General features: G+C 40.3%; 1 protein-coding gene across 3 annotated transcripts in view; it reads left to right on the top strand.

Annotated features, from left to right (window-relative positions):
* Window positions 1-14,953, top strand: part of LOC125231027 (phosphatidylinositol 3,4,5-trisphosphate 3-phosphatase and dual-specificity protein phosphatase PTEN) — an 85,878-nt gene that overhangs the window by 54,364 nt on the left and 16,561 nt on the right. For all 3 annotated transcript variants that reach the window (XM_048136368.1, XM_048136366.1, XM_048136365.1), the window contains exons 4-5: window positions 9,125-9,223; window positions 11,264-11,445. In XM_048136368.1, the coding sequence (XP_047992325.1) occupies window positions 9,125-9,223; window positions 11,264-11,445 (281 nt within the window). The remainder of the gene's footprint in view (window positions 1-9,124; window positions 9,224-11,263; window positions 11,446-14,953) is intronic.

The raw sequence follows: 14,953 nt of genomic DNA, 5'->3' as shown, positions 1-14,953 counted from the left end.
CGCCTGCGCCGCGTCGCTTGAGTGTAATTTAAAAACTTACGTCTTTCCTATACAAAATGTACGGAGGAAACGTTTTTTAAATTACACTCGGGCAGCGCGGCGTGTGTTGATCGCCCCTATGGAAATTCCCATATAAAAAAGTTAGCGAACGTTAAAGCGGTGACAGACGGTTTGGTGCAACTGACCCTCAGGGCCAGTATTAGCATCCAGTGGTAGTAAAAACATCCCGATCCCAATGCGCTCAGTGGTGAAGTGAAAACATCTCGTATCCAGTGCGCTCTCACGAATGATTTTGAAACGCCGGAGTGGGTAGGGCCGTTTCCCCCTTCTCGTCAGAAGGGAAAGAAATTCCCAATCCGTGAAAAAAGGCCAGCAGCATCCACCACAGTTAACAGACAAGTCAACGTTACGCAGACTGCTGAGACTACTGAGTCTATGGATATTCCCATAGAAAAAAAATTGCAAACGCTAAAATCGGTAACGGGCGGTTTTTTGTAACCCATACACCCTTATATTGACCAGGATATAATCCGTGTGATTCCATGAACTTTCGAAGCACTTTTGCATCTGGCGATATCTATCAATATGTCCTACTAAAAGTAATGAAATACAGTAATGTACATCCATTCGGGTCAAACGAAGAAATACCTTTTTACAGTCCATTGTTAATTGTAATTTATTTATTACCCAGTTGATGTCACTTGGACAGACCGTCTAAAGAATGCTTTAGTCAACAAAAGAACATCGTTACTAGGCGAGCATCTGACGTTAGTCACCATTGTCCTTACCTTACTAAGAGTTACTTTAAAAAAAAAAGTATTAGATTGATGAAAAAGTTCAGTAGGAAGTTTCGATGTTCCGTAGGTCCGATGCAGACGGGCGGCAATGCAACTCATCTCATCAGTGCGTCTATGTCACCCTTTAAAGATTTCGATCGTGATTCAACAACGGATAATCGTGGCTAGGCAAGATCGAGACGACTACTGTCACTACAGTCACCGGTATATATAAGTGATGATTTCTGTAGCTTCTACGAATTTTCAAAAAAGTTATCTTTGCTAATGTGTTACGTTGTCATCTTGCCTAGCAACGATGATCGTTTGTTGAACCAAGACTGAACTCTTCATGCTTACAGATTTTTTTTATAATGTAAATGTGGCAAAGTTAACAATATAAATAGTTATGGCATGCCGCTAACAATATCAAAATACCTAACCCTTATTTCAATATGAATGCGTCGTAGCAATTTCTCTAATGTGCACATAAATTGCTAGCCGATTGGTAACTAAGGTGAAGGTCGCAAATTACATGTGGGGCACGCATTACTTCGGCCCCCAACTTCTATTCATTGTTCCCGGGTTGGATGTATTCCAGTGGTTTACAGAACAGGCGAGCATTTGCCTCGTATTTACTGAGGCCACATGATGACTCTGAAATTGGCTTGTGGAATTAGTAATGGTATAGGAAATGGTTGAATTTGAAACCAAACTTCTGTGAGACGCAAGCATAATAAATATTTGTATTGAAGTCTAGTCAACGAAGATGCTACTTTGTCGCTTACCATAAGCACAGTATAATAAAGAGTACTATCGTATAGTATGGCCACTCCCGCTCCCCGCACTCCTCACAGTTACCGCCTTTCAAAAACACGAACAGTCTGTCATATCTCACTCATACAAGCATGGTACGCGTTCACCTACACGAGCTTCGAATGTGTGCTAGGAACGCGCCTCTTTCATATATTTGATCGCCAGTGTCCGAGGTGTGCCATAAGTCACATGTATCAGCATCGAGCCGGATTTTATGTAAGAGAAATTGCTCGTTAGTTATGAAGTCGCTTACGCATCGGAAGGCTGAAAGTATGCATACGCAAGTTGATAGTAACGAGCGGTTTCTCATACACGAAATGCGGCTCGATGCTAATAGATTTGACTTTATCCTATGCTATATCTTTCACTTCATAATTCATATCGAGGAGTATTCTATGGTATGCAGTTTAACACCACAACATACAGATATAGTGCGAAAAGAGTTGCCTTCGTATTGTTACAAAACCGTACGAACGTACAAAATGTACTGACATTATATTTCATTTTCATTTTCATTGACTGAACTAGCATGACAAATACGAACGTTTCCCAAGGAAACCCTTTTCGCACTACAACTGTTACACCGGTCAAATCTTACATGAAAATCGGCTAAAAAAACAAAGTGTGATGTAAAGCTGGATTTTTGGTATGTTATTTGGAGTCCTTGGGGGAATGTAAGACTATATTTTGCAAGCAAAAAAAAAGTGTGCTAACTTCGTAATTTAAAAAAAAAAGTAAAAAAATCGGACTTTTTTTGGTTTTTATTTTTTTATTAAAAAACTATGCGTTTTTGGTCAAAAGTTGCTGTGTAAAGTTGAAAGCGCATTAAATTTCAAACAGTTTGACATCTTTTTTATCAATGTCTGTCAAATAGTTTTCGAGATATGAAGCGTCAAAAAAGGTTAATTTTTGACGCATTTATAAAATGTAGCGTTTTGCCAATATTTTTAGACAAATATCTGATACTTCATGATATGATATATATTGCAATATAACTTTGTATAAAATTTATTTAGCTTTAGTTTTAGTGCAAATAAAGGTCAGTAAGACGAATAGTTACTTTGGTAAACAAAAAAAAATCTATAAATAGTCTGGTAGATTGGTTAAGGTAAAATAGTTTACGCTAAAAGTTTTAGGTTTTACTTTTTCCTTTGTGAGGGTCCTGGTTCTGCATCTTGATGGCACAACTCCTGTAGTGATAGAAAGTCCACTTAAGTTGTATTTGACCACCAATTGCTGTGAAATAAACTACGGGAAGGAAAAGCGCCCACGCCAATTATTAAGATACTGGAGAAGTGGTATTCCTAGCAGAAGAACGTAGTAAGATGGAAGTCAACTCTGTCCACAGCCAGCGGGCTAAACTGTGGCGTGAGACAAGGAGGCAGTATGTCTCCAGCTCTCTTAAGCGTGTACATGGATGGGCTGTCGCAGGCTTTGACCAGTACCGAGGTTGGCTGCTCCATCAATGGGCAAATGATAAATCACATCGCATATGCAGACGATATGGTCATACTAGCACCATCGGTGGGAGCTATGCGTAAGTCACTTGCAGAATGCGAGAGATACGCCAGCCAGCATAACATGAGATACAATCCGGACAAGTCTGAATTTATGCTCATGGAGGCAGCACATATGCCCACACATGTACCATCTCTTTTGCTTGATGGATTTCAATTGCGGAGAGTACACGAAGTCAAATATCTTGGCCACATCTTGTTGTTTTTTTTTTATTATAAATGGGCTTACTCTTGAGCACAGACTAGCCAAAGGCAAAGACGTGGCCTACGATGGAGTGAGCTCGAGCTCGTCCAGTTTAAAAAACCAGGAGGACATAGAAAGGCAGAGGGGGGCCACCGCAGTAAGGGCAAACATGTTGGCTAGAAGATTCGCCAAATGTAGTGACAGCGTAAAAAGACAGCTGTTCCTCAGTTTTTGTACAAGCGTGTATACTGTCGAGTTATGGTCCGACTACACCTGCGCGGCGGTGAGAGACCTGCGCGTGCAATACAACACATACTATGTACTGATATTTCGTTAAACGGAGAATACTATGATTCGGGCACGTCCACGACAACGCTCGTGAGATTGCATCGATGTTATTGACCCTCAGTGATATTCTTTAAAAACCAGTCCGTTCAAGAACAAATTCGGAACAATCTGATTCAATTAATGAGAGTTTTCTACTCGTAAATATTTTTTTCCGCCAAGCGGCGATCCTGAGGTCTTTCTGACCGTAAACTTACTAAATAAATGTTGATTTGATATACGCAAATATGTGTCTGAGTAATACTTGAACAGCCCCCAAATAATAATAATTCGTTCTCCGCTACGCCTCCTGTAAATATATGTAAACTATCCCATTTGGCCATTACCATCCACCGATTATTTCTGATCCAGTTATACTAGACTTATGATATAATCCTATTTTTTTAAATAACTGGCACTCTTTTGGTCTTAAATGAAAGCTAGTGAAATTTTCTACATTTTTATGTTACAATTTATGTAATAGCCTGAGTTGTTTTGCTGATATCAGTCTCAAAATATGAGCAAAACGAATATTTTTATAGTAAGGGGAAAAAAGCTCTTTTTTTGACGCTTCATATCTCAAAAAATATTTGACGGACATTGATAAAAAAGATGTCAAACTGTTTGGAATTTAATGCACTTTCAACATTACAAAGCAATTTTTGACCAAAAATGCATAGTTTTTTAATAAAACGGCAAAAACCAAAAAAGTTTGATTTTTTTACTTTTTTTTTTTAAATTACGAAGTTAGCACACCATTTTTTTGCTTGCAAAATATGGTCTTACATTCCCCCAAGGACCCCAAATAACATACCAAAAATGCAGCTTTACATCACACTTTGTTTTTTTATTTCTCTTTTTGACCAGTGTATGTAGATACACCCAAGTTATGTTAATGTATAATTTCAGTTCAATCGAATAATACGAGTAGCAAGTGGGTCTAATTTAGTTTCAAAACTTGACCTGGGGGCCGATTTTTGAATCTCACTGTCACTAAAATACCGGTTGAAAACGGTGAATTGCCTATTATTTTCAGTGACAATTTTCTGAATTCGAACGCCGTGAGATTCAAAAATCGGCCCCCTGAACACACAAACGTTGCCAATTATCTAAATAAAACCTTGTAAAAACTCTCTGAATATTACGAATGTTGCTTCGGTCCGTTTAACTTTAGCAGCATTTGGAACACGCGTCCCGGGCCTCGCCAAATTTCTTTACGGCCTATAATTGTCCCTCGCCAACGGACTTTCACACCGGCATCGTAAATTTTAAAAAAGGAACCTTTTACAAACCGCCCCTTCTTTTTTGTGGCCAGTCGTAAAGGGTATAAAAAGCGCGGGATCGGACCATAGATTTCGCCTTTGTGACTTTTTTCTTTCGCTGACAAAAAAGGTAATATAGTTTTCTTTTTTTTTCTAAATCTTTATGGGTTTTCGGTGTTTCGGATGTAAATTAGGAAATGGAGGTTATAAGAGTAATTGTTGAGCGAGAGAAATTAGTTGAAGAAAAGGGATACGTGATTCCGGTTGCGTAGTTACTTTTGCCGTGCCTTTTGCGTCATTGTTGTAAAAATTTGAAGTTATAAATCATTGCCTATGGTTATTACTTTAGCTGAGAATAGATATAACATCGTAATTGTAACTAGGTTTTGCCTTCTTCGATGCTTGGGCTCTACACGGATCTCGGTCTTCGGCATTCGCATTTAGATACCTACTTAAACTGTTCTGCATTCTAACACTGACTTATTGGATGCTTCGCGCTTTCGTTATTATGTGGAGCTCGGCCTTCGCCTTAGTCTGAGGATTATCTTATATACCATCCCATACGTATCTTTCACCGGATCTGAAACTATACGTCTATCAAAATTTATAATGCGATTAGACGCGGTTATGGGAGGAAAATACTTCGTACCAAAGAAATTTAAATGTGCAGTTTTTCAACTGACGGAATTGGCTTACTAAAGTACCTACAGTTATGGTGTTTTTACAGTACCGTACTCTCCGTACAAGGTACCAAACAAGCGAAAACATTATTTCACCCGAAAATTGAACATTACATAATTCCCGACGCGATAAAATCATAAAACCCAGAGTTTAGCCAGTCTAGGTATGCTACTAATTTGTAATCCATACTAATGTTATAAATGGGAAAGTGTGTGTATCAGTTTGTCCGTCTTTCACGGCAAAACTTAGTGGCGAATTGACGTGATTTTTTAAGAGGAGATAGGTAAAGGGATAGAGAGTGCCATAGGCTACTTTTTGTCTCTTTATAACCCCCCACTTTCCAACGGGGGGGAACTTTGTATAGAGCATTCCGCAATTTTCGAATATAACGCGAGCGAAGCCGCAGGAAAGAGCTAGTGTTTTCATATTTTAGGCGGCCTTGGCTTGCAGTTCACGAGCGATTGCGATAAAACCTAAAATCTAGAGTTTGTACCTGACAAACGGACTAATTTATTTACCTACGTGAATTAATGTTATCGGGGAGTTGCGTTGGGACGAATAATTTACGAATTTGATAGGATTGTTGTTAGGGAACTATTGTTATTGGTGAAATACCGCTTGGGGTATTTACATACTCGTAATATTATTTATTTGGGCTTGGGGTTCTTACATAATATTAAAATCGGGTCTCGTAAATAAATACTCCGTCGTGCTAACGTAGTACCATGAAGTAATTATTATCCGTAAACGAGTTTTACATCTTAAAGTATCGTTCTTGCAACTCCTAGTAAGAGCTATATTTATTAAAAAACTGTAGGTAATTTTCTTTGAGTTTCTGATAAAGTCCTTGCTTATCCCATAGATAGACAGTTAATTAAAATGTGTATATACTTAAATCGAGACGATATCAGACCTCGCCTTAGTTACATACTGAGGTACAGTCAACCAATTGGAACCCTAGGCCACTGTAGAACCATGTCATAGTGACGTTATTAATCAGACTGTAAGAGACTTCTTACTGCTTGTCATTTTGACGTGGTTGTAGAGTGGCCTAGGGTTCCATGGGTGACTATACTGGGTACACAATGAAGCTTTAATTTATTTTTGCTTGACGGTTAGCCAAAGCTTTAACCTATGTCAAACTTGCACATATAAATTTGTCTGAATAAAAGCGTTGCGTACATTTAGAATAATTTGGTAACAAAGCCTTTTGTAAATGCTTTCTTTGAAGGACAATTTCTCCCGTGACACTTTTTTGTCAGATGTGACTTTTTTGCCAACCGTACAATGTGCGACTATCTTTCAAAGGGTACAATGTATACATTGTACCCTTTGAAAGAGATTTCTCGCAAAAGTCCGCGAAGCTTTATGTTTAGTTTCAAAGAGATAGTGACGGCTAAAGTGCTCAAATATATAGAATACCTCCTTATTTATATTGTAAACTAGCGACCCGCCCCGGCTTCGCACGGGTACTATACCTACATGTAAACCTTCCTCTACAATCACTCTTATCTATTAAAAAAAACCGCATCAAAATCCGTTGCATAGTTTTAAAGATTTAAGCATACATAGGGACATAGGGACAGAGAAAGCGACTTTGTTTTATACTATGTAGTGATGATTGTTCAAACAAGGCTTAAGAAACCTTTCGTTCTGCAATAAAAGATGAAAACGGATTATATCGCGTATAACGAATTTATAATACATCCCGACTTATCAAACTCACAGCGCAGCGTTCGTGGTCAACGGGTGAGTCGGGTGACTGAAGAAAATTTCAGTAACAATCGCGCTAACCGAAATAGTATTTTATACAATCGTGATATAATACAAAGCTTTTCAGTCGAGTACCATGTTTAGGCCACGAAGCTTGCTGAGTGGCCAAATAGTACGGTACGAGAGTGAAAAGCTTAATTATATCACTATTGTATACAATACTTTTTCTACGAGTCATCATCTTCATCATCAATGGACGGAAATATCATCATTCAAGTTAAAATTAATGTTAGTAGCGTCGTGACCGCTGTATATCAACATCGAATTACCTAGCAACCAATTGTTTGTAATAAACGTCTCTGATTGGCCGATAACGCGACAGATTAAAAAAATGTGTTTTGAGATGCAGAAAAATTTGCCAGGTATCGCAAATTAGTATAGAAATTGTATGAAGTTCTATTTTTGAAATTATTACAGTTAACTAAAGTATTAAGAATTTCACCACCCCCTTTCATCCCGTGGGTGTCGTAGAAGGCGACTGTGGGATATGGGTTAAATTGTGGCGTAGGCGATAGGCTGGCAACCTGTCACTGCAATGTCACAGTTTCGTTTTCTTTCAACCCCTTATTTGCCAAGAGTGGCACTGAAACTTGAGTAGTTTCATGTGCTCTGCCTACCCCTTCATGGGATACAGGCGTGATTGTATGTATGTATGTATGTAACTAAAGTCAACTATAATGAGATATTATAGTTGATTCGGAACTGCCATAGAGTATCCAACACTGAAAAGTTAGCACTTATAGTTTAGTATGTGGTGTCCTAATTGACAGATTACAGTCGACGAGTAGAAAAACAATATTATAAACCTTTAGTTCTTTTAAAAACTTTGAAAACTGGTCCTATCATCTAGATTTCGGCACCCATTCAGTCTTGCACCATGTGTAAATAAATACTCGGTACTAAACGTAACTAAACTAAATACACCAACACACTAACAAAGTAATCGCTGAATGGCCTTACCCGTTCTACTAGGTTCAGATCCAATATTTAAACATTGGAAGACTCCGCCCACTATCCCTGGGATATTGTTATTATTACCAATGAGGATCGAGTATTATAGAGAGTTACTGTCGAAGTAAAATGTGTAATCACTGCCATCTCTTGACTCAGGCTTAAAACTTTTGAACCTCAGTTTTCACAATTTGGCCCATATTCTTAGCTTGATATGTGTTAAAATGTTAAATATTAATATTAGCGCCATCTAGCTGAGCGTACCCCAAAGGTGTAATACCATCTAGGCCACCGTACCTTTTTCAGTATAGTACTGAGGTACATTTCGTCACTACTTTGAAAAAATCTCGTATCTCACGCTGCTTCTCAAAGTTAAAACGCAGTAAGTCTATAAGCATTCCATACATACTTACTACAATTTTCTTTTCATTGACAGACGAAGATACAAGTTTTTTTAAAAGTAGTTACGATATGTCTTGTTGCCTTTGCCTTTCTCTCAGTAGAGTGTCACCTTATCATCAGTCTACGACATCACAGTATAATAAAGAGTACTATCGTACAGTATGGCCACTCCCGCTCCCCGCTGAAAGTGCCGCCCACCCTCTCGGTTACCTCACAGTTACCGCCTGTCAAAAACGCGAACAGTCGACCAGTAATATCTCACTCATACAAGCATAGCACGCGTTCACCTACACGAGCTTAGACTGTGTGCTAGGAACGCGCCTCTTTCATATATTTGATCGCCAGTGTCCGAGGTGTGACGACATGTCTAGGGTATGATTACAGTATTCAGTGTTGACGATATTGTGCGTTGTGTGTTTATGCGGACCGTACTGTTTTCAGGCACCATGATATGCTGCTACCTCCTGTACAGCCAGCAAAAGGCGACCGCGGACGAGGCGCTCAGGTTCTACGGGACGAGACGGACGCATGACGAAAAAGGTAACACACATTTATTTTTAATATTTTAAAGATTTTGTACCTCAAAATGAAAAAAAAATGCTTGTCAAATACCCTATCAATCACCCATTTTAGGATTCGACTCCGTCCGTCTGTCTGTCTGTCACATTACAATATATTTCGAGAACTACTTAGGCTATCGATTTTTTTTAAGGTTCGAAACTCCAAAAAGAAACGCTTATAAGATTACCTGTGTGTTTTCTGACACCGCCAATTTGCTTCGAACTACTGAACTGATTAGTTCCTATTTTTAACCCCCGACGCAAAAACGACGGGGTGTTATAAGTTTGATGTGTCTGTCTGTCTGTCTGTCTGTTTGTCTGTCTGTCTGTCTGTTTGTGTGTCTGTCTGTGGCATCGTAGCTCCCGAACGGATGAACCGATTCAGATTTAGTTTTTCTTTGTCTGAAAGCTGAGTTAGTCGGGAGTGTTCTTAGCCATTATTCTTGAAATTCGGTCCACTGTACCGCGGTCAGGGGTATTTTCAAAATTTTAATTTTTTGGAGTAAGGGCTTGTTAACAAAAATGAACTAGCTGTCAGTTTTGTGACGACAATTAAGCATAAAAATCTGTCTCAAAATTTACTTTTTTCACATTCCGAATGTAGATTATAGCTTAAAGTTTATGTAATTAACACAAAAACAATATTTTTATTGAAAGTTTTTACTTAATTATCGTCACAAAACTGACAGTGAGTTAATTTTTGTTAACGACTTACGCTAATTGGGGGGTCCCAAATTCTGAAAATGCCCGTAAACAGTACAAAGATTTCAATCCTGATATAAATATAAATAAATATAAATATTATAGGACATTCTTACACAGATTGGCTGAGGCCCACGGTAAGCTCAAGGCTTGTGTTGTGGGTTCTCAGACAACGATATATATAATATATAAATAGTTATATACATAGAAAACATCCATGACTCAGGAATAAATATCTGTGCTCATCACACAAATAAATGCCTTTACCGGGATTCGAACCCGGGACCGCGGCGTAGCAGGCAGGGTCACTACCGACTGCGCCAGACCGGTCGTCAAAACACACATAACATAATACAAATAATTTCAAGCAAGCCTGCAGTCAGTAGCTGGCCATAATATCTTCATGCCAAATTCTTCAGATAAACGGTATCCTATACATATATTAATTTAAGCAAGTTGAGGTTTCAATGTAAGCCAGATGGCAATATTCAGTATTCCTTGTCCGCCATGTGCATTTCTGTTACAATGTGTCGTTGTGGGCAGATGGCGTAATCGGGGCCAGCCTAAGTAAATGGCAATGTCTTTTAGGTGCCTCACTACTTCAAGAAACATCAGTTTTATTTAAATTCGCCTACTAAAGGCTTATTTTGGACGTTTATTACATTCATTAAAAAAAGAGAAAAAAATTAATGAAGGTTGTCACTTGTCTAGAAGAGATCGCTCTTATTGATAAGACCGCATGTTGTTACCTCTGTTTGATTATTTTTTTTGTGTTCCCTGTGCATTATTTGTAAACTGTGTGAGGTGTGCAATAAAGAGTATTATATTGTATTGTACAGATGTAGTTCGAAATGATTTTCCTTCCTATTTTTTAACCCCCGACGCAAAAACGACGGGGTGTTATAAGTTTGACGTGTCTGTCTGTCTGTCTGTCTGTTTGTCTGTCTGCCTGTCTGTCTGTGGCATCGTAGCTCTCGAACGGATGAACCGATTTAGATTTAGTTTTTTTTTTGTCTGAAAGCTGAGTTAATCGGGAGTGTTCTTAACCATGTTTCATGAAAATCGGCCCACTACTTAATTGAAGGTAACGCGTGTGTCTATGCACCAGAGTAGTCATCAGAGATTTAATGTCAAATCAAATATTTCAATGGCCATGCTGCTCAAAAATCAAAGTAAGCTTTTGTCTTCATAATAAAGTCTTTCTTCAGATATTTATTCATATTTACCGCTCCTTTATACCTCATGGTGACTATAGTCACCAAACACACATACAAAACTAAATCAGAATGACAACTAATCGTAATCATAATATTTCCAGGCGTAACGATACCTTCGCAGCGGCGCTACGTAGAATACTTCGCTGCGCTCGTCCGCTCCCGTCTCACATACACGGCGACTAAAGTCCACATTCGGGAACTAATAATGTCGCCTCCACCCATGCTGAATGGTGGACAATGTTCGCTGGAGCTTACTGTGTCGCAAGCCAGTCCACCACTGAAGGTAAGAGAATGTAAAGAATTCCCACCCGTCTATACTTCGTCTAAATATACAGCGACTGAAGTTATGTCACCGCCACCCATGCTGAATGGTGGACAATGTTCGCTGGAGCTTATTGTATTCCAGGCTAGCCCGCCGCTGAAGGTAAGAGAGTGTACAGAATTCCCACCCGTCTATACTTCGTCTAAATATACAGCGACTGAAGTTATGTCACCGCCACCCATGCTGAATGGCGAGCAATGTTCGCTGGACCTTACTGTATCACAGGCCAGCCCGCCGCTGAAGGTAAGAGAGTGTACAGAATTCCCACCCGTCTATACTTCGTCTAAATATACAGCGACTAAAGTTATGTCACCGCCACCCATGCTGAATGGCGAGCAATGTTCGCTGGACCTTACTGTATCACAGGCCAGCCCGCCGCTGAAGGTAAGAGAGTGTACAGAATTCCCACCCGTCTATACTTCGTCTAAATATACAGCGACTAAAGTTATGTCACCGCCACCCATGCTGAATGGCGAGCAATGTTCGCTGGACCTTACTGTATCACAGGCCAGCCCGCCGCTGAAGGTAAGAGAGTGTACAGAATTCCCACCCGTCTATACTTCGTCTAAATATACAGCGACTAAAGTTATGTCACCGCCACCCATGCTGAATGGCGAGCAATGTTCGCTGGACCTTACTGTATCGCAAGCCAGCCCGCCGCTGAAGGTAAGAGAGTGTACAGAATTCCCACCCGTCTACGAGGGCTGGTTGAAAACAATCCGAAACCATATTTAAAAAAATAAATTAACCAAAAACTTTTATATACGTCATCTGCGATCTTTTACGATTCTGATAAATGTAATTTCATGAGATAATAGTTGTTTCGTTAATAGAATAATCTCATGTGAATTGAAAAGTCGTCAATTTTCGTGAAAATGGTGAAAACGGAGGTTCGTGCTGTTATACATTTTTATTTTTTAAAAGGAAGAACAGCATCTCAAATTAAAACAAAGCTGGATCGTGTGTTAGGGGGTTCTTCGCCATCGTTGAGCACTGTTCACACATGGGTCGTGGATTTCAAACGAGGACGACAGAGCTTCAATGATGCTCCCCGTAGTGGAAGACCAAATGAGGTATCAACCCCAGAAATAGTCTCTAAAATAAAAAACATTGTATTGGGGGACCGTCGATTAAAACTTCGGGAGATAGCAGAGATTGTAAATATTTCGTTAGAACGTGTTTTTAATATACTGCATGAGCATTTGTCTATGAAAAAGCTTTGTGCTAAATGGGTGCCGCGGTTTTCGAATGACCAGCCTATGAAACACCGAGTGAATATTTCTAAAGAGAGTTTGCAAATCTTTAGACAGAATCCTAAAGAATCTCTTCGTCGTTTCATAACGGTCGATGAGACTTGGATCCACCACTATACGCCGGAAACTAAAGAGCAATCCAAGCAGTGGACAAAAAGGGGTGAACCCGCCCCAAAGAAGGCAGAGACGACCTTGTCCGCTGAAAAAGTAATGGCAACCGTTTTTTGGGATGGTAAAGGTGTTATTTACGTAGATTATCTTGAAAAGGGAAGAACAATAAACGGCCAATATTATGCAAACTTGTTGCAAAAGCTGAGCGATGTAGTCGGACAAGAAAGACCCCACTTAGATAAGAAAAAAATCTTATTCCACCACGCTAACGCAGCGGTTCACACTGCAAAAGTTGCGATGTCAGAAATTCAAGAATTACGCCTCGAAATACTGCCGCACTGGCCTTATTCGCCTGACTTGGCCCCCTGCGATTTCCATTTGTTTCCAAATTTGAAAAAGTGGCTAGGGAAACAAAAAATTTTGAATAACTCTGAAGTCATTGACGCCATTAAGGGCTATTTTCAGGGTCTTGACAGAAGCTTCTATAAAAACGGAATTATGGAATTAGAGAAGCGTTGGTCAAAGTTTATTGAGCTAGGAGGAACCTATGTTGAAAAATAAAATCGTTTTATTCAAATAACTCTGAGTTTTCCTTTTCGATTCGGATACTTATCAATCGGCCCTCGTATACTTCGTCTAAATATACAGCGACTAAAGTTATGTCACCGCCACCAATGCTGAATGGCGAGCAATGTTCGCTGGACCTTACTGTATCGCAGCCATCGCAGGCCAGTCCGCCGCTGAAGGTAAGAGAGTGTACAGAATTCCCACCCGTCTATACTTCGTCTAAACTAAATATACAGCGACTGAAGTTATGTCACCGCCACCCATGTTGAATGGTGGGAAATGTTCGTTGGAGCTTACTGTGTTGCAGGCCAGTCCACCGCTGAAGGTAAGAGTGTACAGAATTCCCACCCGTCTATACTTCGTCTAAACTAAATATACAGCGACTGAAGTTATGTCACCGCCACCCATTCTGAATGGCGAGCAATGTTCGCTGGACCTTACTGTATCGCAAGCCAGCCCGCCGCTGAAGGTAAGAGAGTGTACAGAATTCCCACCCGTCTATACTTCGTCTAAATATACAGCGACTAAAGTTATGTCACCGCCACCCATGCTGAATGGCGAGCAATGTTCGCTGGACCTTACTGTATCGCAGGCCAGTCCGCCGCTGAAGGTAAGAGAGTGTACAGAATTCCCACCCGTCTATACTTCGTCTAAATAAATATACAGCGACTAAAGTTATGTCACCGCCACCCATGTTGAATGGTGGGAAATGTTCGCTGGAGCTTACTGTATCCCATCCCAGGCCAGCCCGCCGCTGAAGGTAAGAGTGTACAGAATTCCCACCCGTCTATACTTCGTCTAAATAAATATACAGCGACTAAAGTTATGTCACCGCCACCCATGCTGAACGGTGGACAATGTTCGCTGGACCTTACTGTATCGCAAGCCAGCCCGCCGCTGAAGGTAAGAGAGTGTACAGAATTCCCACCCGTTTATACTTCGTCTAAATATACAGCGACTAAAGTTATGTCACCGCCACCCATGCTGAACGGTGGACAATGTTCGTTGGAGCTTACTGTATCCCAGGCCAGCGCGCCGCTGAAGGTAAGAGAGTGTACAGAATTCCCACCCGTCTATACTTCGTCTAAATATACAGCGACTAAAGTTATGTCACCGCCACCCATGCTGAATGGCGAGCAATGTTCGCTGGACCTTACTGTATCGTAGGCCAGTCCGCCGCTGAAGGTAAGAGAGTGTACAGAATTCCCACCCGTCTATACTTCGTCTAAATATACAGCGACTAAAGTTATGTCACCGCCACCCATGCTGAATGGTGGACAATGTTCGCTGGACCTTACTGTATCGCAGGCCAGTCCGCCGCTGAAGGTAAGAGAGTGTACAGAATTCCCACCCGTCTATACTTCGTCTAAATATACAGCGACTAAAGTTATGTTACCGCCACCCATGCTGAATGGTGGATAATGTTCGCTGGACCTTACTGTATCGCAGGCCAGTTTGCTGCTGAAGGTAAGAGAGTGTACAGAATTCCCACCCGTCTATTATTATTATTATTAGCCCACATTGTCCCACTGCTGGGC

The sequence above is a fragment of the Leguminivora glycinivorella genome, chromosome 11 (assembly GCF_023078275.1).
Source record: "Leguminivora glycinivorella isolate SPB_JAAS2020 chromosome 11, LegGlyc_1.1, whole genome shotgun sequence".
NCBI classification, from domain to species: domain Eukaryota; kingdom Metazoa; phylum Arthropoda; class Insecta; order Lepidoptera; family Tortricidae; genus Leguminivora; species Leguminivora glycinivorella.
This window is presented reverse-complemented; position numbering and strand designations above follow the sequence as displayed.